Source organism: Littorina saxatilis, linkage group LG13, assembly GCF_037325665.1.
Source record: "Littorina saxatilis isolate snail1 linkage group LG13, US_GU_Lsax_2.0, whole genome shotgun sequence".
Lineage (NCBI taxonomy): Eukaryota > Metazoa > Mollusca > Gastropoda > Littorinimorpha > Littorinidae > Littorina > Littorina saxatilis.
Window position 1 is genome coordinate 12,560,444 of NC_090257.1, and position 21,343 is coordinate 12,581,786.

At 41.4% G+C, this 21,343-nt stretch overlaps 1 protein-coding gene across 1 annotated transcript; it reads right to left on the minus strand.

Moving 5' to 3' along the window:
• Positions 1-4,914: 4,914 nt before the first annotated feature.
• On the minus strand, positions 4,915-18,008 carry LOC138983622 (vacuolar protein sorting-associated protein 4A-like). The gene is made up of 9 exons (XM_070356901.1): positions 17,884-18,008; positions 17,462-17,570; positions 14,602-14,787; positions 13,880-14,033; positions 13,124-13,172; positions 11,465-11,691; positions 10,991-11,181; positions 9,995-10,071; positions 4,915-9,388 (listed from the first exon to the last, which is right to left on the minus strand). The coding sequence occupies exons 1-9, from the start codon at positions 17,956-17,958 to the stop codon at positions 9,263-9,265; spliced, it is 1,194 nt and encodes a 397-aa protein (XP_070213002.1). The 5' UTR covers positions 17,959-18,008; the 3' UTR covers positions 4,915-9,262.
• Positions 18,009-21,343: the final 3,335 nt, after the last annotated feature.

Genomic DNA, 21,343 nt, shown 5'->3' on the forward strand with positions numbered 1-21,343 from the left:
ACGTCCTATAAACTACATCGTCTGATGACGTCCTATAAACTACATCGTCTGATGACGTCCTATAAACTACATCGTCTGATGACGTCCTATAAACTAAATCGTCTGATGACGTCCTATAAACATCGTCTGATGACGTCCTAAAAACTACATCGTCTGATGACATCCTAAAAACTACATCGTCTGATGACGTCCTATAAACTACATCGTCTGATGACGTCCTTAAAACTACATCGTCTGATGACGTCCTAAAAACTACATCATCTGATGACGTCCTAAAATCTACATCGTCTGATGACGTCCTATAAACTACATCGTCTGATGACGTCCTATAAACTACATCGTCTGATGACGTCCTATAAACTACATCGTCTGATGACATCCTAAAAACTACATCGTCTGATGACGTCCTATAAACTACATCGTCTGATGACGTCCTAAAAACTACATCGTCTGATGACGTCCTATAAACTACATCGTCTGATGACGTCCTAAAAACTACATCGTCTGATGACGTCCTATAAACTACATCGTCTGATGACGTCCTATAAACTACATCGTCTGATGACGTCCTAAAAACTACATTGTCTGATGACGTCCTATAAACTACATCGTCTGATGACGTCCTATAAACTACATCGTCTGATGACGTCCTAAAAACTACATTGTCTGATGACGTCCTATAAACTACATCGTCTGATGACGTCCTATAAACTACATCGTCTGATGACGTCCTATAAACTACATCGTCTGATGACGTCCTATAAACTACATCGTCTGATGACGTCCTATAAACTACATCGTCTGATGACGTCCTATAAACTACATCGTCTGATGACGTCCTATAAACTACATCGTCTGATGACGTCCTAAAAACTACATTGTCTGATGACGTCCTATAAACTACATGGTCTGATGACGTCCTATAAACATCGTCTGATGACGTCCTAAAAACTACATCGTCTGATGACATCCTAAAAACTACATCGTCTGATGACGTCCTAAAAATTACATTGTGTGATGATGTCTTGTTCTGTGCGTTGTTGGGCTCAAACCTATATTCTGGTACACAACTACATCGCCTGATGATGTGGGACCCCAAAACTACATCTTCTAATGACGTCCTAAAAACCACATTGCCGTCTGATGTCCTGTTCTGTGAGTTACATTGGATTCTAGAGGAGCCCAGAATCTACATTCATCTTCTTCTGCGTTCCTGTCTCCATGCTAGACTTTCAAGGTTGTTGATGGGATGAAATCTTCTATGGCTTCAAAAGACAATGGGAATAATATGTGTTGAAATAAACAGTGTTTTTATTGTTCTATGGCTTCCAATGACAATGGAAGTAAGATATGTGGAAAAACCCCAGTGTTGAACGCTATCTAACTGATTTTGCAACTGGCGATGGAAGAACTCTCTTCTTCTGATTCTGTATTTTTCCACAGGACAGTGCCAGTGTCTACGAAGCTGCTATAGGTGCATTCCCAATGTTGGCAGCTATGTGTTGCTGACAGCAGTGACAGTGTGATCCGCCCTGTGTTATACAATTTTCAAGGTGAGATTTAAGTCCCTGCTGATGGCTCTACCAACTCACCCCTCTCCCTCCCAGAGGCATGAGTGGAATTGTAATACCACAGTGTATTTTTATGCTATCTTCTTTCCCAGCTATGTGCGTGCTGCTTCGAGTGACTAGACACAAGAGTAGATTTGTGTTTTCTGTCTCTTCATGGAAAGTTAAAGTACAGTGGAACCCCCCTATTAAGACCCCCCAAATCTGGTAAAATCGGGTATTAAAATGAGGGAGTCTTAAAATGGGGGTAAATTTACAGAGGTTATGAACAAGAAAGTCTGAAAAACCAAGGTCTTAAAAGGGAGAGAGTCTTATATGGGATTCCACTGTATTACCAAACAGATTTTCTGAGTCCAAACACAGGGGTATGTAAGTTGAGATCATGGAAGTAGGAAAACAGACCTGTTTGTTATGAAAAACTATACTGAACGGCAAAAGTTAGGGACCGCCCTTGAAAAAACCAGCTGACTTCATCTGTGCCAAACTCCTTGTACCTAAGTTTATAAAACCAAATGGTTGTCAGGCCGTACACACCAGTGGGTGAGCAATGCTGTGTTAGCAAGAAACTTGCTCGGGATCCACGGAGGCCTGGCTAGGGCACGAGACAGAAACTGCCAAACTGCAAAAAGTGGACCATTTTTACGCTGGCGCATGGGCAAGCCTGGGCGGGAAAGATGAAAAATTCGTTATGCACGTGCAGGGGGTATGTGTTGAGAGGGAACTGTTGTCACCAGTTAGGCTTTATAGCCTCGCGATTTTCCGCTAGCCACCATCTTCTCACTATGCCTCCCAGACGAAAGGTGACCACCTTCAACAAAGCCCGGACCATCGCATGGCTGCGAAAAGTGGGCAGACGACTTGGAGTGTCTCATTCTGTCGTGGTCAGGCTGCATCGGAAGTTCCAGGCCACCAACAGCGTTCTGGAGAGGCCCAGGTCAGGACGGCCTGGTTTTTTCAAGAGCGGTCCCTAACTTTTGCCGTTCAGTATATTACTCTTACACCCGTATTTGTGCAGCTGTTTCGCTTTAGAAAAGCATGGCGATATGTCTTATTGTCTGCTTGTCTTATTTTGCTACTGATTTTAAATTCAAGCCTTATAAAATTACCAAGCATAAAATGTGTAATAACATATTTATTAGGTTGAAATGATTTTTACTTTAACATAATTGACAATCATGTATGTAATTGATTGAACCCACTGACTGATGATGTTCCTGTTAATGCATATTAGTTCACTGACATTGAATGTATTCTTCTGATCCGGTGTTATGTCTGTGATGAATGTAAATTTTTATGCAATCCTATTTAACGCTGATTCATATGAGAATGCTTAATAACTCACAGGTCAAATTCTTTTGAAACTGTAATTATAGTAATTTATAGTTGTTGAACGGCAGAAAAAGACATTGACATGTATTCATTTAAAAAAAAGTTGAATAGCTTCTTGTTTTGGTCAGGTCCAGTATTGTGAATATACAGTTGAACTCGCTTAAGACGAATCACTGGGGATCGGGAAATAAGTTCGTCTTAACCGAAATTCGCATTAAGAGAATTGATTGATTTTTTTACTGTCACAATTTTAGAAGTAAAATTTAAAAAGTCGTGTAAAAGCATGTACATGCACATTCTGATCAATCTCTGATTTCATGGTGTCCACCAGTTCTGGTGCATGTACTACCCTGGCCAAGTTTCCTCTCAAGACATCAAAGAGACCGCCCCATAGATTAAACTCCCCATAGGTTAAACTCGGTCACTGACCCGGGTGCAGGAAGTGTTTCCTCTCTCATATGAAAGGGGAACCACCTCTCATAGCTAAAACTGGGTCAATGACCCCTGGGAAGAAGGTCAGTGTCTATAAAGAAGGCCACCCAGCCATCACAATGGACCTGCCTTTGACCTCGCCTCACACGCAGCTCCTTGTAGCCTTGTGACTTTTAGAGACAAAGCGGATCTGGGGCGATGAAACGTGTTTGTTAAAAGAGGGGTTCGTTATGCAAATGATATGATATGTCGATCTCGGGACGAGTTTAAAGATTTCGCCATAAGCGTGAGTAAATTACAGACATTATGCATGCTTGGGAATCCAAAAAGTGCTCGTTATAAGCATAAATTCGTTACAAAGAATTCGTTTCAAGCATTTTTTTTAAGCATGAAGAAAGAGGTATTCAGTTGGGAACTTAAAACTAATACGTTATAAGTCAAAATTCGTAACTAGCGTGTTCGTTTTAAGTGGGTTCGACTGTACAAGCATGAATGCATTGACAGATGAGGCATGGAATGCACATAGGAATGATTATCAGAAAACAGACACACAAAAGTTGACAGGTCAGTACATTGTAATATAATTGATGCATGGTGTGACTAAAACTCATAAATTTATAGCACATACAGACCTGGGATCCAATACGATTTCGCCGTATTTTGTACGCATGATTGACTAGAATACGATCAGTTCGGTCAGTGGGAAAAAATAAATCTAAAGCATATTTGAATAAGTCTGACTTGCACACTAAGTTGTATCATGTTATTTTGAAGTATAGGGGGCTTTTTACAGTGATTCGTGAAGGCCGCTTCACTGGTTCATATTGGGCGCCCAGGCTCCTAATATGGACCATTTGTGATTTTTTCTGTATTTAATTTTTGCTGAAGGTCTATCAAAGCTATTTCACTCTAATTAGGCCTAACTGTTCAACTAAGAGAGAAGGACTACCAACCACAAAATGAAACTTCTTCGCAAGAAAACAAAAAGTGGTCCATATTAGGGGCCCTTCCTCTATTTAAAAAAACTCGTGTAAATCTGGTACAACACAGCAAGCCATGTAGTATTCTCTGTCTCTTGCTGGGCGTTACTCCTGGATACATGTACTGTATTGCTGACTCAGTTTGGATTAACCCCAAGTTGTCCTTGGATGTAAGGGCCACAAGTGCAAAACAGGAATGGTTGTGATAGTTTTTCATATCTGGCCTTGTTTTAAACTTTTATTAATATATGATATCTCACATTGTCTTTCATGTGTGTGTGTGTGTGTGTGCATGTGTGTGTGTGTGTGCGAGAGCAAGAGAGAGAGGTTGGGGAGTAGGCCATTGCTTTTTACATGAGCTTACAATATGTGCACAGTGTGTGTGTGTGTGTGTGTGTGTGTGTGTGTGTGTGTACGTACGCGCTCTGTTTAGGAAGATAAAAGCAATGATAAACCTATTACTGTTATAACAAGAGTGATACAAAAAAGATTTTAAATGACATTTTTATTCAAAAGAATGCTGTAGTGGCTTTGTTTCTTTGAATGCCAATGGTGGAACTTTAATTAATAAAGCACAAATACTATAATAAAAAACAATCTTCCTATACGGGACTTTTTCAAAAAATGCATAAAAAACCTGTCTTTTGACTTTAAAATTTTATAAATTCAAAAATGTTCATCCTACTTATCTGAAAATTGGAAGTGCTTAAGTTCAATGTCCTCCGGACCTTAAAGTATACTCATTTGCCCGTTTTATTGTATTTTTCTGTTAATTATAGTAAGTTATCATGTGTAAGGGGGGGTCAAAATGCATGTCCCTTCGACATTAGCAAAATTTCACACCTCTGTAAAACGCACAGACAATTTTTTTTTATCATTTTGTTTGTTGGTTTATGTTTATCCCATCATTATCTCAAGATAACAAAAACAAAATATCGATACAATCAGTAGTTTTGTTCTCCCAATTTTTAAAAAGTAAAAATTGCATGTCCAAGAGGTTTTGGTCCTTGCAGTTACCAGGAACCAAAATACGCAATAAAAACGGAATGCTCCCTGCTTTTCAAATGTGGTTTTCTTTACAAAAGAGTTCCAAGACGCGGAAAGCTGTGTGCAATCGGGTGGGTACATTGGATCACTTTTAGGCAATGAAATATGATTTTCATCAGGTCAAGGTGAAGGATGTTTAGCTTAACAGTTATGTGCAGTTACTGGGGTTTTCCATTACACTAATTAACAAAAACATTTTGAATAATTTGCATTTTAATCGCCCATAGATTTACTTTCACATGGCGTCAAGGACGCCATGTTTTTTTGATGACAGGGAGTGATTATTATTTGAAAATAATGAATTCGTCTGTGCAGTTACTTTCTGTGCAGTTACCTGCCAGAGAAGTAACTGCATGGACCTATTTAGTAACTGCACTGAGACATCATGGTAACTGCACTGAAATGCTTGTAGATTGCATACCATTTTTATTCTATATTCTGTATTATGGACAGCCAATTATACAAAAGGGATGGAAAACCAACCAGCATAAATATAGGTATTATATAGAGTCTTATTCAAAATAAAGTAATTTACTTTACTCAGAAACTGCTACAAGTTTCCTGGTAACTGCACTGACGAGTCCGGTAACTGTACAGATCTATTTTAGTAACTGCAGAGAATTTGTCAAAATATGTTATTTATTCATTTTACTTTTTTTTTCAAGTGACAAAAAATACACCCTTGTTGTTGTAAGGATACGGTGCCACATTATTATGGTGGTGATGTTCCAAGTGAAAAGACAGTGGTGAATCATATTTTTCAATAAAGGTTTTACAAAGACAGTGGCAATGAAGATTTTCAAAGACAGTGATGACTCATTTTATGTTCCAATGAAGGTTTCTAAATAGAGTGGTGAATTATTTTATGTTCTAAGTGAAAAGACACTTGATTTAATGTTAAAGAATCAGTTGTTCCATTTCATGTTTTTTTTACAACTGACTCAGTTAATTAAATACGCTAGACAAAATGGGCCAAAGAAAGAGCCTATACTTTTTTGTTCTGTTTCCCCATTATCCTGCCACAGCCTTCCCCTCCCCTCCCTGCCACCACCATTCTCCTCAACTCCAATTTGGTTCAATAAAATCTTGTCGATTGAGCGTTAACTGTTGACTCGTATGTTTATCTTCATGTGGAAGAAATTATGCATAATATATGGTATGCTATTGGTTCTGTTTCACACAAGCACAACAATATAAAACAAGAAGGGCAAAGCCCATACGACTCACATGCTTGACCTTTACATGACCTTGACCTTCAGAACTGCTTTACACATTTTTCCTACCAAAATACATGTGACCTTGACCCAAGGTCAAGGTCATCCAAGGTCATGCAACACAAAGCTGTTAATTCAAGACATAGGAAGTACAATGGTGCTTATTGGTTCTTTCTACCATGAGATATGGTCACTTTTAGTGGTTCACTACCTTATTTTGGTCACATTTCATAAGGGTCAAAGTGACCTTGACCTTGATCATATGTGACCAAATTTGTCTCATGATGAAAGCATAACATGTGCCCCACATAATTTTTAAGTTTGAAACAGTTATCTTCCATAGTTCAGGGTCAAGGTCACTTCAAAATATGTATACAATCCAACTTTAAAGGACCCTTGCGACCTTGACGCAAGGTCAACCAAACTGGTGTCCAAAGATAGGGCTTACATTGCCCTGTATAGCATACATAGCTAAGGTTGCCATTCTCGATAACTTCAGAAAAAAATGCGAAAATGTGAAAAATGGTCGTTTTTAAGACAACAATTACGGCCCCTGTGACCTTGAACTTGAATTGAGGTCAAGTTGCCGCACATGTTTTTTGAGATCTTGTAACCATACACCATCAGGCCACATCAGGTGTTGATAGACTTAATAGTGTCCAAGAAATATCCAACGTTAAAGTTTTCCGGACGGACGCCGGGACGGACGGACGGACGGACGACTCGGGTGAGTACATAGACTCACTTTTGCTTCGCCTGTGAGTCAAAAATCGTTTTACATACCAGGCCAATTATCGAAAATATTTTACTGATATATAAAATTCATTTCCATAACAAAAATAACCCTTTGTTTTCTAGTAACACAGTGTCTTTTACTAGAAAATGTCTGTGCTGTTACCAGATGTCCATGCAGTTACCTATGATTGAAGAAAATGCAATTTAAAAAACAATCTGTTAAGTCAAGACCACAAAACAATATACAGTGCTTTGAAAACAGCAACAAATATAGTTAAGACATATAAAATGATAGTTTTAAACGTATGTCTGTGTTTTTTGCTCGAATGGGGTTGATGCGAAAACAAAGGGTCCGTGCAGTTACCGAATGTCCCTGTTGTTACCAAGCATAAAAGTAAAGCTATATTTAAAATAAGTTATCAAATTCAGTCAATTGTGGTATAAGTTGAAAGGTTTCAACAACTTTCAAATGATCATATGTATATTTTGGCAGCAAACAGATCAGTTTGGACATTACTTCATTTACATGCATTTGATAATGACAATTTTGCACTATTACAATTTTGTTTTAATTTGGATTAAATAATTGCATTAATAATCATACATTTTGGTATCCATTCTTTAGCACTGGGTTTGCATAGCATTTGCTATATGAAAACTTGCCTTTTGGAAAACAATTATGTAGGAAAAATAAAACTTGTTCATAGTAACTGCACAGCCATTTTTATAAATGTAGTGGATATTTTTTTATTTTTAGATACATTTGCAGTTGTTATTAAGCTCGCAAATTTTGGCACAAGATAGACGAAAGGATGTTTAATAACTTTGCCTGATAAAATTTTGAAATTTTTGATGTTGGATATTTCCGTTTTGTCCGTCTGAAATCTATGCATTTTTTGAAAAAGTCCCATACATGTGTGTATGTTTTCAAGGGTCTTCTGTCATATATTTCATGGCTGAAGGGATGAATTTGAATAAAGTCAACTGGGAATATTTCAAGAACCTTGTTTGAGTTGTGTCATTGGAGAGCAGTCATCGTTTTTATTCAGGGTTCTATGTGCAAGTGAGATTTCTATGACGGATACAACTTCATTAAGTGATAAACTGCATTGATAAGAGACTGAATCACCATAGTGATGTGAAAGAGGGTTGTGGTCTAGCGGTCAGTGCGCTGTGTTGCTGTGTCTCTGCCTGCGGGTTCAACGCCTGGCTGGTGCAGGAGGAAACGAAGGGTTCCTCTGAGTCAACTGTAGACGCACATCATTTCATAATGCAGTGGAAACTCCTTTTAAGACCTACAAAAAATCTGAGAAAATCAGGTCTTAAAAAGGAGTCTTAAAATAGGGGTAAATTTACAGAAGTTCTGCACAACAAATCTGAGAAAGCAGGGTCTTGAAAGGAAGGGAGTATTTAATCAGGGGATCTTAAAAGGGGGTTCGGGGGGGGGGGGGGGGGGGGCCCGGGTAGCTCAGGTGGTAGAGCACTGGACTTGTGATCGAAAGGTCGCTGGTTCGAATCCGGGCCGGGACGGACACGAGTCAGCTTTATGCGCAGACCCAAAGACGGTATCCATCTCCCACCCCTGTGTCACCACAGTGGCACGTAAAAGACCTCGGTCATTCTGCCATAAGTGCAGATGGCTGATACCACCTAAACACGCATACACTTGTGTATCTCATCTAAAGTCGGGTTAAAACCCAGGAACATGCCCCTAATGGCTTTGCTGTGCATGAGGGCGTAAAACTTGAATTTCTCTCGAGGGGGGGTTCCACTGTACACTGTAATGCAATGAAAGTTGCTGTTCTCTTTAGCTTTTTGACTGTCCAACACTCAGCTAGCAGTCCGAGAGTAGACAGAGCTGCCGAAAGCCGTGATGGTCAGTTTTCCCCATGTTGCTAGTAACAAGGCTGGACTGAGCAGAAAGCTGTTGCCTATCCACTGTCGCCAAAGCTGTAGCCTATCCACTGTCGCCAAAGCTGTGAGTGAAGTGGTGAAACTTGGCCAGCTCCTCGGCAGACACCGTCCTCCTGTGTGTGGCGATGGACTTGATGAAGTCTGACACGCTCACGTCACGCGGCGTTACCTTGGGGCACAAGGAAAAATCATCAATGACAGTGGAACCTCCCTTTTAAGACCCCCTATTTAAGACTTCCTCCTTTTTAAGACCCTGTTTTCCTAGACTATCTATTTATAACCTCTGTAAGACTCTCCTTTTTAAGACCTGATTGTGTAAGATTTTTGGAGGTCTAAAAATGGGGGTTCCACTGTACATGTATATAATGTAGCGACATATAGTGTGGTGTCATATACTGAAGCGTCTCATGTCTCACCTCGGCTATACAGAGCCCTTCACAATTTAAATTTGATAAAAATGCCCATTTAGTTAGGCTTTTAAAACGCTTGCTTTTGAAAACTGAATCTGTTCTCCTAAGAGGTAGAAGTAATTGCAAGGTAGAATCTTTTGGGATAACATTTGGAAGCAATGTCAGGGCCTTTTTCTTTGATGTTATCCCTTTACCTATGACTCCAAAATCCCAAACAAAAATGCCTGAAATTCTAGGAAGGTCCAGAAAAGGTTGAACCTTAGATTCAAAACAGTGCAATCTGACGTGAATCTGAATAGGTTTTTCATATCTTTGCCCCTGCGATGTGACAGTAACACTGAAAGGTGACACTGAAAGGTGAATACCTTGTCCGGCGGCAGGTCTGATAACGTGGCCACAAAGGCGCCCTGCTGATCCAGCGAACATGGTGTGAAGCCACCGTCTGGAACAATAGTCACAAGGTTGATAGAAACAATTTGAACACTTCAATGTATGGCTGTTATGATTGTGTTGGTTAGGGAGTGATTTCAAGGGCTTATTTTTTAACCCAACTTATAATTACATTGGCACTAGTTTGGAACACCATTTTCTTGATTTATTTAAACCATTTTGGACATAATTTTAAAACATTACATTAATTACCTCTCAACTGGTTTCTCGGAAGCTGACAACGGTCTCCGATGTACTCAGATAAACAAGCAGCCACAGTGCTCCAGAGCAGCTCTGGTAGCCGTTGCTGCTCACAAGGTACTACTACTACACACCCCCTCTAACCTCATTGCATGTACCAGTATCAGAGTAGCCCTCCGAGCTATCATCATCATCATCATCATCATCATCATCATCATCATCATCATCATCATCATCATCATTTCCTTTCCTTTATTATTTCATTGCTGGGAAATTAGGGTCGTTTCCTCCCAGTGGAAAGCTAGCAGCACCAAGAATCATGCTACCCAGGTGTGTGTGTGTTTTGGTGTAATCAGCCACCTGCACTTATATGGCAGAATGACCGAGTTCGTTTATGTGCCACTGTGCAGACACGGGGGTAGGGCATGGATACTGATACTGCACATACATTTAACCCTTGTCATCTCGGCCTGGATTCGAACCTGTCACCCTAGAATGACAAGTCCAGTGCTCTAAAAACTGAGCTACCCGGCCTCCTCCTCCTCCTCAATCATCATCATCATCAACATCACATCATCACCTGTGAGCTGTCTCCAGTGCTGTGTGCATGCTGCATGTCCCTGATTGGGTGGAATAGGGCACCCAGTGTGAGCGTGGCCAGATCATCATCATCATCGTCATCGTCATCGTCGTCGTCATCGTCGTCGTCATCGTCATCGTCATCACACCACCTGTGAGCTGTCTCCAGTGCTGTGCTTGCTGCATGTCCCTGATGGGTTGGAAGAGGGCGCCCAGTGTGAGCGTGGCCAGGTCGCTTCCCGAGTAGCCCTCTGTGCTGTCGGCAAGCCGCTCCCAGTCCTGGCCACTCAGCTCCACGGGGGTTGTCTGGCTGTGCATCTTCATCAGCTGGATGCGGGATTCCCTGTGTGCACAGAGTAGCTCTGATGATTCACACACACACACACACACACACACACACACACAAGCATAGACACACGCATGCACGCACGCACACACGCACAAACACCCACACCCACACGCACGCACACACACACACACACACACACCCACACGCACGCACACACACACACACACACACACACACAAACACGAATGCACTCTCTCTCTCTCACACACACGCACACCATCACAGCCACAGCCACACACAGACACAGACACACACAGACCAGACAAAAGTGAGCAACCTGTCAGGCAGAGGGATGAAGATGCGTTTCTGGAACCTCCTGAGGAAAGCTGAGTCGAGTTCCCACGGACAGTTGGTGGCGCACATTAGGAAGAGTCTCTCTAGCGAGCTGGAGTTGTCCGCCCCTTCCATCTGTTTGAGCAGCTCAGTCTTGATGCGGCGGGTGTGTTCGTCTTCCCGCGAACACCGCTGTCTGCAGATGCTGTCAATCTCGTCGATAAAAATCACCTACAGCGACCACAGTGGGCAATGGTGACACGCGGAAAACATTGAAATAACATTGGTGACACATGCAAAACATTGAAATAAACTTTGCAAAAATATTATTGAACCCATTTTCGTAACAGTGGGTAACTGTGACACGTGAAAAACATGGAAATAAACTTCAGCAAAAATACTATTGAACATATTTTCATAACAGTGGGCAATCGTGACACGTGGAAAACATTGAAATAAACTTAGCCAAAACATTATTGCTCCCCTTTTCGTAACAGCTAGTGGGCATTGGTGAAACGTGAAAAACATTGAAAATGGGTGCAGTACTATTTTTTTCGCTTTGAGCTTACAATACACATGTGTGTTATTGTGGACCAAGAAGAACTCACAAGCAAACTGTGGGTGCCAACCGATACTTGCTTAAACTGTGGTACTAATGAGAGAATAAAAACGAACACAAAAATTAGGAAGTGTATTCTTGAAGAACATTTAGATATTCTAACCACAGCGCTGCTACCGTACGGGGAGGAAGAGAAAAAAAAGAAACAAAAAGAAAACAAGAAGGGCAAAGCCCATACGACTCACATGCTTGACCTTGACATGACCTTGACCTTCAGGGTCAAGGTCAAATAACTAAACCTAGCAATGACATCATACACTAAGAACTGCTTTACACATTTTTCCTACCAAAATACATGTGACCTTGACCTTGGGTCAAGGTCATCCAAGGTCATGCAACACAAAGCTGTTAATTCAAGACATAGGAAGTACAATGGTGCTTATTGGCTCTTTCTACCATGAGATATGGTCACTTTTAGTGGTTCACTACCTTATTTTGGTCACATTTCATAAGGGTCAAAGTGACCTTGACCTTGATCATATGTGACCAAATGTGTCTCATGGTGAAAGCATAACATGTGCCCCACATAATTTTTAAGTTTGAAACAGTTATCTTCCATAGTTCAGGGTCAAGGTCACTTCAAAATATGTATACAATCCAACTTTGAAGAGCTCCTGTGACCTTGACCTTGAAGCAAGGTAAACCAAACTGGTATCAAAAGATGGGGCTTACTTTGCCCCATATATCATATATAGGTGAAGTATTGAATCTCAAAAACTTCAGAGAAAATGGGAAAAATGTGAAAAATAGCTGTTTTTTAGGCAACATTTATGGCCCCTGCGACCTTGACCTTGAAGCAAAGTCAAGATGCTATGTATGTTTTTTGGGGCCTTGCCAAATTTGGTACTGATAGACTGAATAGTGTCCAAGAAATATCCAACGTTAAAGTTTTCCGGACGGACGGACGGACGGACGGGGAGGACGGACGGACGGACGACTCGGGTGAGTACATAGACTCACTTTTGCTTCGCATGTGAGTCAAAAAACTACACATACACAAAACAACCAACTATTACATCGAACAGAAGAAAAAGTCACACTTACCGAACGACCGCCTTGGTTGGTCGCATGTGTGAAGAGCTCTTTTATCAGTCTGAAATGATAGAGATAAAAGTTAGTCAATAGTGTTTTTTTGTTTGTTCACTGCAGCCTTTAGAAACGTCAGTTTTGAGCAAAGATAATCTTTTCCTAGTTAGCCATACTATACTCATTCACTTTCTAGCTTTCAGTCACGTTAGACACTGTGAGACTTTCAGCAAGGTATGCAGAACCAGCAGAAACAACTCCCTAGTCTTTTAACCACCACCACCATCCTTATCGTCATCGTCGTCGTCATCATCATCATCTTCGTCGTCAGCATCCTCATGACTGTCCTCCTCCTCCATCATCATCATCATCATCATCATCATCATCATCATCATCATCATCATCATCATCATCACCACCACCGTACAATTATCATGATCATCATCATCATCGTCGTCGTCGTCGTCGTCGTGGTGATCGTCATCGTCACCACTGTCCTCATCGTCAGCAACACCATCACCACCGTACAATTAATATCATGATCATCATCGTCGTCGTCGTCGTGATCGTCATCGTCACCACTGTCATCATCATCATCATCACCACCACCACCGTACAATTATCATGATCATCATCGTCGTCGTCGTCGTGGTCGTGGTGATCGTCATCGTCACCACTGTCCTCATCGTCAGCAACACCACCACCACCACCATCCCATGAATGTGAAGCAGAAGAAGAGTAAGCGTGAAGAGAGGTGGTTTCCAGGCTGCCTACTTTTCACTCTCCCCCACCCAGCTGGACACGAGGTCAGCGCTGGACACGCAGTAGAATGTGGACTGGATCTGTGAGGCGATGGCCTGAGCCAGGCGGGACTTGCCTGTGCCGGGCGGGCCGTACAGCAACACTCGCCGCCACGGCTTGCGACCGCCTGCACACAATACACTGCTAGCTAGTGCACTTTCTTCCTTCATCCTGTTCGCTTGCATAAAGCATCAACTTATTGGGCAAAGTCGACTTCGCGAAATCTACTTCACAAAGAGAATAAAATAAGTTTTACGCCATCACGGCAAAGCTAGTAGGGGTAGGTGAGACACAAAACTCGATGCACGAAGCTAAAACCACATTTGATCGTAGGAGAGAGAGAGAGGGGGGGGGGGGGGGGTCCTTGCCCCCCAGATACAGTCGAAAATTAGTATTTGAAAGGAGTATTTTTTTAGTTCTTCTTGAGATAAAAAAGATACATTTGCCGGGTAAAGGGAAGGGGCTTCCGGAACCCAGGACCCCCCTCCCCCCCCTTTCCTAGATCCAACCCTACTATACAGACAGACAGACGCACACTTGTAAACTTTTGCACATCCAGAAAGTGATTAGGGAAGACGAAAGGCATGACAGGAGCTTCCTGCAGAGCCTACGTTGCGTCACACACACGCACGCACACGTACGCTTAAACACCCACACACACCCACATACACACACACACGTACACACAAACATACCCAGAAAGAGGTGAGGGAAGACGAGAGGCATGACAACAGCTTCCTGTAAAGCCTGTTTGGCGTCACACAGCCCCACCACGTCACGCAGCGTGACGTCACTATGACGTAGAATGGTCTCCTCTATGCTCAGCTGGCGGCCCCGCTTCTCCTTCATCTTACTGTCATCCTGCTGTGTCTCCCCATCCCCTGTACAGTTAAAGACAAACGACACTGATTATACAAACCTTAAAGTGCATCTAAACCCAAATTTTCAAACAAAAACTCTTATTACCAATGCAAACATACACTCATATGTGTTCCATCCCCACCACTCAAAAGGCCCAAAGACGCGAGTAGCTCACGCAGCGAGTGGGAAAACCCCGTCAAAGCTAGCAGCGTGCCAGCCTTCTGCTGAAACAAAACGATGATGCTAAAAATAGATTTTCTCCACTGATGACGTAGTAAGGGGAGCAGCCGCCACAGCTGCGAGCACTTGGTCTTGGATCAAGCTGCCAGTGCATGGGTAGACTGTGTTGTTTACGGCTGTAATATTACCTCGGCAAACAAACAAGGAATAATTAAAGTACTCAGGGGTTTTCTAAAGTCCCTCACTGACATAAGGAGAGCTTGGATTAACTTTGTGAAAACTTCCAGAAAAGATTTTTCACAACCAAAAGACTACCAAGTTGTATGCGGACAGCATTTTGCCGACGATGCATTTGCAGACCAGTTCACAGCACCCTTGTTCGAATTCGAACTCGGTTATCGTCCAAAACGGAGGTAGAAGGAGGATGCTGTCCCGTCAGTGATGCCACTGACGTGCATCGATGTTCAGAAGAGATTGAATGCAGCAAAAAAAGACAGTGGAGACGGTTGACGTAGAATCTAACCGGAGAAAGAGGCGACGGAAACGAGAAGTTATGAAGGCAAGTGCGGCTCGATTTTTGTGTGTACCCCAAACACACCTCCTTCTCATACTTGGGAATGTACTGCAGGTAAACAATGCTCTTCTCTAAAGATGGGTGAAAGTATGAGATAGACAGAGAGGGTGAGGGAGAATCAGAGACAGGAGGGAAGAAAGGGTACATTATTTATAATATACGAGGTTATACATGTATAAATGTATACAAGTTTTGAATTTGAAAGTCATTGATTCAGTGCCTTTGAATTGTTGTCGTGTTTTCAGGCTGTTCCTTGCAGCTCTGCATTACAATGAAAATGGGGACATAGGTGATGCGCTTGATGATCGAGGAAGGAAATCCACATGTGATAATGTATATATATGAACATCTAGGGTTGTTTTTAGTATTGTTGATAACATGTTTTGTTTGATTAAGGGTATTCAGCTGGTATTTCCTTGTTTTTCACTACCTTTTTTATTCATGTTTTTGATGCCTTGACCGACGAGGTAATTTTATAGACGAAAAGGAATCGGTGCATATCATGTTTTATTTGTATAACTGTGTTTTAATTTTAAATGTTTCAAGCGCAAAAAGCTATGATGTTTCGCTATATAAATGCTCATTTATTATTATATTATTATTATTATTCCCAAAAGCAAAGAAAGGAGAGTACAGTGTGAGAAAGTCCAAAGGGCCACCAACTTACGGTAAGTTACACGCAGGGTAACTACAGACTGCTGTTTTTTAGCACACACACACAAGTAAAGATACTAATCTTTTCTCATACTCATATTTTTGTTCAGAATTCTGGAAATGTGCACAGTATGTAAACACACACACACACACACACACACACACACACAACTGCAGAGGGGAAAAGGCACAGAGAGAAAGATTACATTTACAGACTATCAATATTTTCCCAGTTGGGTATCCCCTATAACTGCAGCATTCTTCTTAGTTTATGCATTTCTGCAAGTGCAAGCATAAAAAACTGAACTTGGTTCAGTACTGATAATGTCTTTTCACGACTATCTCATCCTGAGCTATTCATCGTTACATTTACAGGTTACGTGTCAAGACTGTGTCAACATCTCTGAGAAGCTGACCGAGAATCCTTCATCTTACTGTCATCCTGCTGTGTCTCCCCATCCCCTGTACAGTTAAAGACAAACGACACTGATTATACGTGTCTTCTTGACCCCCTCTTCCAAATTATAATCTCCGACATTAAAATGAGGGTTACAAAGTTCCAGAAAACGTCATAATGCTAATAATGATGTCACGTAAACATTCTGTCACTTCTCTTGCACGTCTATATATATGAAACAGACAAAGAAGTTCTAGAAAAAAGTGAATCTAGATGACTTCTTCATATCATCAGCAAGTCGGAAAATTATGCGTAAGGTTGTGCATATAATGGGTATCGTATATCAGTAAGACTTTAAAAAAAAAATCAGAGAACATTAGGTCTTATATTATAGCCTAACTGAGGTACATTTACAGAGGTTACGAACAGAATATCACTGTTTCACGGTGATAACTTTGACAATGACTGCACGGCTTCGTTTTAGGACGGTTTCCCCCCCTGGCTTTTAAATTCATATAATCGATTTAAGGACATCCCGACTGACTGAGAATGACGACTGTAGTGATTATGGTGATGGATATACCGACGACAGGTGTATGAGAGGGAAGGGCTTCCAACATGAGGCAGGGGTATGACGGGTAACAAATGATGATGAGAAAACCCAAATGTACCGATGAATTTAACGACAGTGAATCAGTGATAACAAGTGATGATGAGAAAACCCAAATGTTCTTTTGGACATAACGACAATGATTTAAAATGATGATGAAAAACCCCAAATGTAAGCTAACCTATGAATATAACGATAGTGATATCAAATGATGATTAAAATGTACAATTAACTATAACGTTAGTGATAACAAATGATGATGAGAAAAGCAATATGTACCTTTAGACGCTGCCTCCTTGGTGGGTATTGCGCCACTGAGCTGCTGGATCTTCCTGGTCAGAATTTTCCTGTCGGCTGTCAGACTGCCCAGTAAGCTGGTCAGCGCTCGCTGGCACAGGCAGGTCAGTTTGTATTGTGGTCAGAAACAGTTGCACACACTGTCATCTCTTCTTTGTGTGCTATGTATATAGACAACAAGCGTACACACACTCTCTCTAACTGACATTTATCTCTCCCGGCCGAATTCTTTGCTCAATACACGATGTTCGGAAATATTCTGTCGAGTTTGTATGGCTTGGGGTTGTGAAAGAATAAATACTCTTGGATCTATTGAGGCACGCTATCCCACGTGACATTATAGGCCAGTCACTAGCGAGGATGCGTGGACAAGGAGCACTGTAGTGTGCTTCAAAGTGTGTTACCTTGTGCGCAGGGTCATGCTGCGAGTGACGCAGTTGCTGCAGGATGACGTCACAGCGGGCAATGTTGGTCAGCATCAGGTGAATGTCCACCCCCCTCTCCTTGCGCCCCTCCTGCAGTGTCTGACGTAGGCTGGTCAGCACACAGTGAACACAGCACAGCATCATGGGTAATCCAAGTGAGAAATAAGATAATAAACTAAGAAGTGTTGTTCCCACTGGCCAGGCCTCAGTCTTCGGTGATGTAGGCATACTTTTTAAATCTGACGCACTGGGCGAATGTCCGATAGCTTTGACACGTAGTATGTCTTTAGACACAAGCATTTTTTGCAACCAGAACATTTTGACAGACATATATATTTTGAAGCCAGGAGCAACTGACCTATAGTTCTGTGTATCTGGTAACAGCACTGGATAAGATTCATTTTTATTTTCGAGGGTATAAATTACACTATAATACATTTAAACAAAACTTTTCCTCTCTGACATCTCGGGGACACAGTTCGCACGAGTTACAAACAATTAAAAGCCACGTACCCGTATGTATTGTAACTAATAAAACCCACACCTTTTTCTTTAATCATGAAAAGTAAACAGCATAAGCATGCAAGAATTTAGAGAGATTTTTTCAACCAGCTCTCGTCCGGGAACATGATACACACATTCACATAAACTACTTGAAAATAAAATAAAAGAGAAAACAAAAGAATAGTCTATGTACACAAGAATAACTGTACACAATTAAACGAGAGAGAGAGAGAGAGAGAGAGAGAGAGAGAGAGAGAGAGAGAGAGAGAGAGAGAGAGAGAGAGAGAGAGAGAGAGAGCGAGCGAGAGAGAGAGAGAGAGAGAGAGAGAGAGAGAGAGAGAGAGAGAGAGAGAGAGAGAGAGAGAGAGAGAGAGAGAGAGAGAGAGAGAGAGGGGGTACTTACCAAGCAATGGCTTCTGCAATTGAAAGAAAATAAAAGTTGTTGTACTCGATCCCGAGATGGTTTCTATAACGAGAAATTTAACATTCACACACTGTGCTGTCATTAGAAAGCACACGATGAACGATTAAAAGAGGATGAGAAACAAGAAGGGCAAAGCCCATACGACTCACATGCTTGACCTTGAACTAAACCTAGCAATGACATCATACACTAAGAACTGCTTTACACATTTTTCCTACCAAAATACATGTGACCTTGACCCAAGGTCAAGGTCATCCAAGGTCATGCAACACAAAGCTGTTAATTCAAGACATAGGAAGTACAATGGTGCTTATTGGCTCTTTCTACCATGAGATATGGTCACTTTTAGTGGTTCACTACCTTATTTTGGTCACATTTCATAAGGGTCAAAGTGACCTTGACCTTGATCATACGTGACCAAATGTGTCTCATGATGAAAGCATAACATGTGCCCCACATAATTTTTAAGTTTGAAACAGTTATCTTCCATAGTTCAGGGTCAAGGTCACTTCAAAATATGTATACAATCCAACTTTGAAGAGCTCCTGTGACCTTGACCTTGAAGCAAGGTAAACCAAACTGGTATCAAAAGATGGGGCTTACTTTGCCCTATATATTATATAGGTGAGGTATTCAATCTCAAAAACATCAGAGAAAATGGGAAAAATGTGAAAAATAGCTGTTTTTTAGACAACATTTATGGCCCCTGCGACCTTGACCTTGAAGCAAGGTCAAGATGCTATGTATGTTTTTGGGGGCCTTGTCATCATACACCATCTTGCCAAATTTGGTACTGATAGACTGAATAGTGTCCAAGAAATATCCAACGTTAAATATCCAACGGACGTCCGGACGGACGACTCGGGTGAGTACATAGACTCACTTTTGCTTCGCATGTGAGTCAAAAATAAAAGATAAAAGAAATGAAAGTAACAAATTGTACATTTTTCAATGCACACAGGTATCCGTATTACGGTTACCATTGTCCGTGAGGTGGTCGTAACAGTTGCATATTTTAATCATAAATTGAAAGCAGTATCATATGATCATCAAGTTAATGTGAGAGCGCACAAGCCTGACTGTGTGTGGCTACGCAATCACAATAATTATAGGTAAGGTCAACAGTAGACCATGGTTACACTGTGAGCAGTCGATACTTGACTGACGATCAACTCAGTGCATCACTAATCGTGCGGTTTCTACATTTGAAACTGTCGTTTTGCGTAGATGTGCTGAATGTCGTCAGGAAAACCGTGATACAGCAGCAACGGGTACACATAACAGGTACTTACCAGTGTACTTTTCAAGCTGGTCCATTTCCATGGTTATCGAAACAATCCACCGACTATTTTTCAATCAACTTAAAATTGTCGTCTGCTTGACAGACAGGGGAAGCTACTACCAATAAACTAGCCGCTATCAACGCTAATAATATCATGCCACTTTTACATTGTGCGAGTCAAATGATAAAAGATGATCCGATTACAAATCGTTTAAAATTTGTTTGTCTTTTGCTTTTTGAAATTCGAAGATCGAATTTGCCCGGGAAGGTGCACTTCATGCAGCGACGGATGAAAGATTTATTCGAGTGCTGTCCCCTGTGTACACGTGAAAGAAACTCGCTCACTGAGCCACCGCGAAAATCAAATACAGCCAGTGGGAGACAACTCGAAAAAATAAAGTCAGCAAAGTGAAGATAGTGAAAATTGTTTTTAGTTTTGTCCCCTTGGATTAAATACACCCGCCGCGCTAAGCTATCGCAAGATCAGAAAGAAGCCAGGGGAGGCAACTGTAGGAATTAGTCAACACCTTTCATCGCCTCAAACAAGTCCGTTTCGAAAACAAGACGGGCGCAGTGGCCTAGTGGATAAGACATCGGCCTCCTAATCGGAAGGTCGTGAATTCAAATCCCGGCCGCTACCGCCTGGTGGGTTAAGGGTGGATATTTGTCCGATCTCCCAGGTCAACCTGCTAGTGCCTTATTCCCCTTCGTGTGTACACGCAAGCACAACTTGACCAAGTGCGCACGGAAAAGATCCTGTAATCCATGTCAGAGTTAGATGGGTTACATATAAATTACGAAAATACCCAGCATGCTTCCCCTCGAAAGCGGCGTATGGCTGCCTAAATGGCTAGGTAAAAACGGCCATACACGTAAAATCCCACTCGTGCAAAAACATGAGTGCACGTGGGAGTTTCAGCCAACGAACGAAGAAAAAGAAGAAGCCTTCGGAAAACAAGTGTGTTTGGTTGTGAAATTAAAAACAAATACAACAAAGAAGCAAAAGACAAACTGCGAAAAACGAGGCAAAAGATACATGATTGTATATTTTAAATTAAAAATAATTTAATGGCAAGTTATTGGAATTTTTTTAATTTATGACAAAAGAAAACGTTATGTTAACAGGTATGTTGACCCAATGGTCTTTAAAATGGCAGACAGACAAGCAGGTATGGCACAAATAGTGAACTTAGCTAAAAAAAAAAATAAAAAAAAAAGCGTTGCTGTTT

What these genes read in the sequence shown, in the direction of transcription:
- LOC138983622 (XM_070356901.1), bottom strand. Translation starts at nt 17,958, where the DNA reads ATGCTGACCAACATTGCCCGCTGTGACGTCATCCTGCAGCAACTGCGT. An exon ending in AGCATGACCCTGCGCACAAG is followed by an intron (nt 17,571 to 17,883) that starts GTAACACACTTT and finishes TGCCTGTGCCAG; the next exon opens with CGAGCGCTGACCAGCTTACT. An exon ending in TGGGTGGGGGAGAGTGAAAA is followed by an intron (nt 13,173 to 13,879) that starts GTAGGCAGCCTG and finishes CTATCATTTCAG; the next exon opens with ACTGATAAAAGAGCTCTTCA.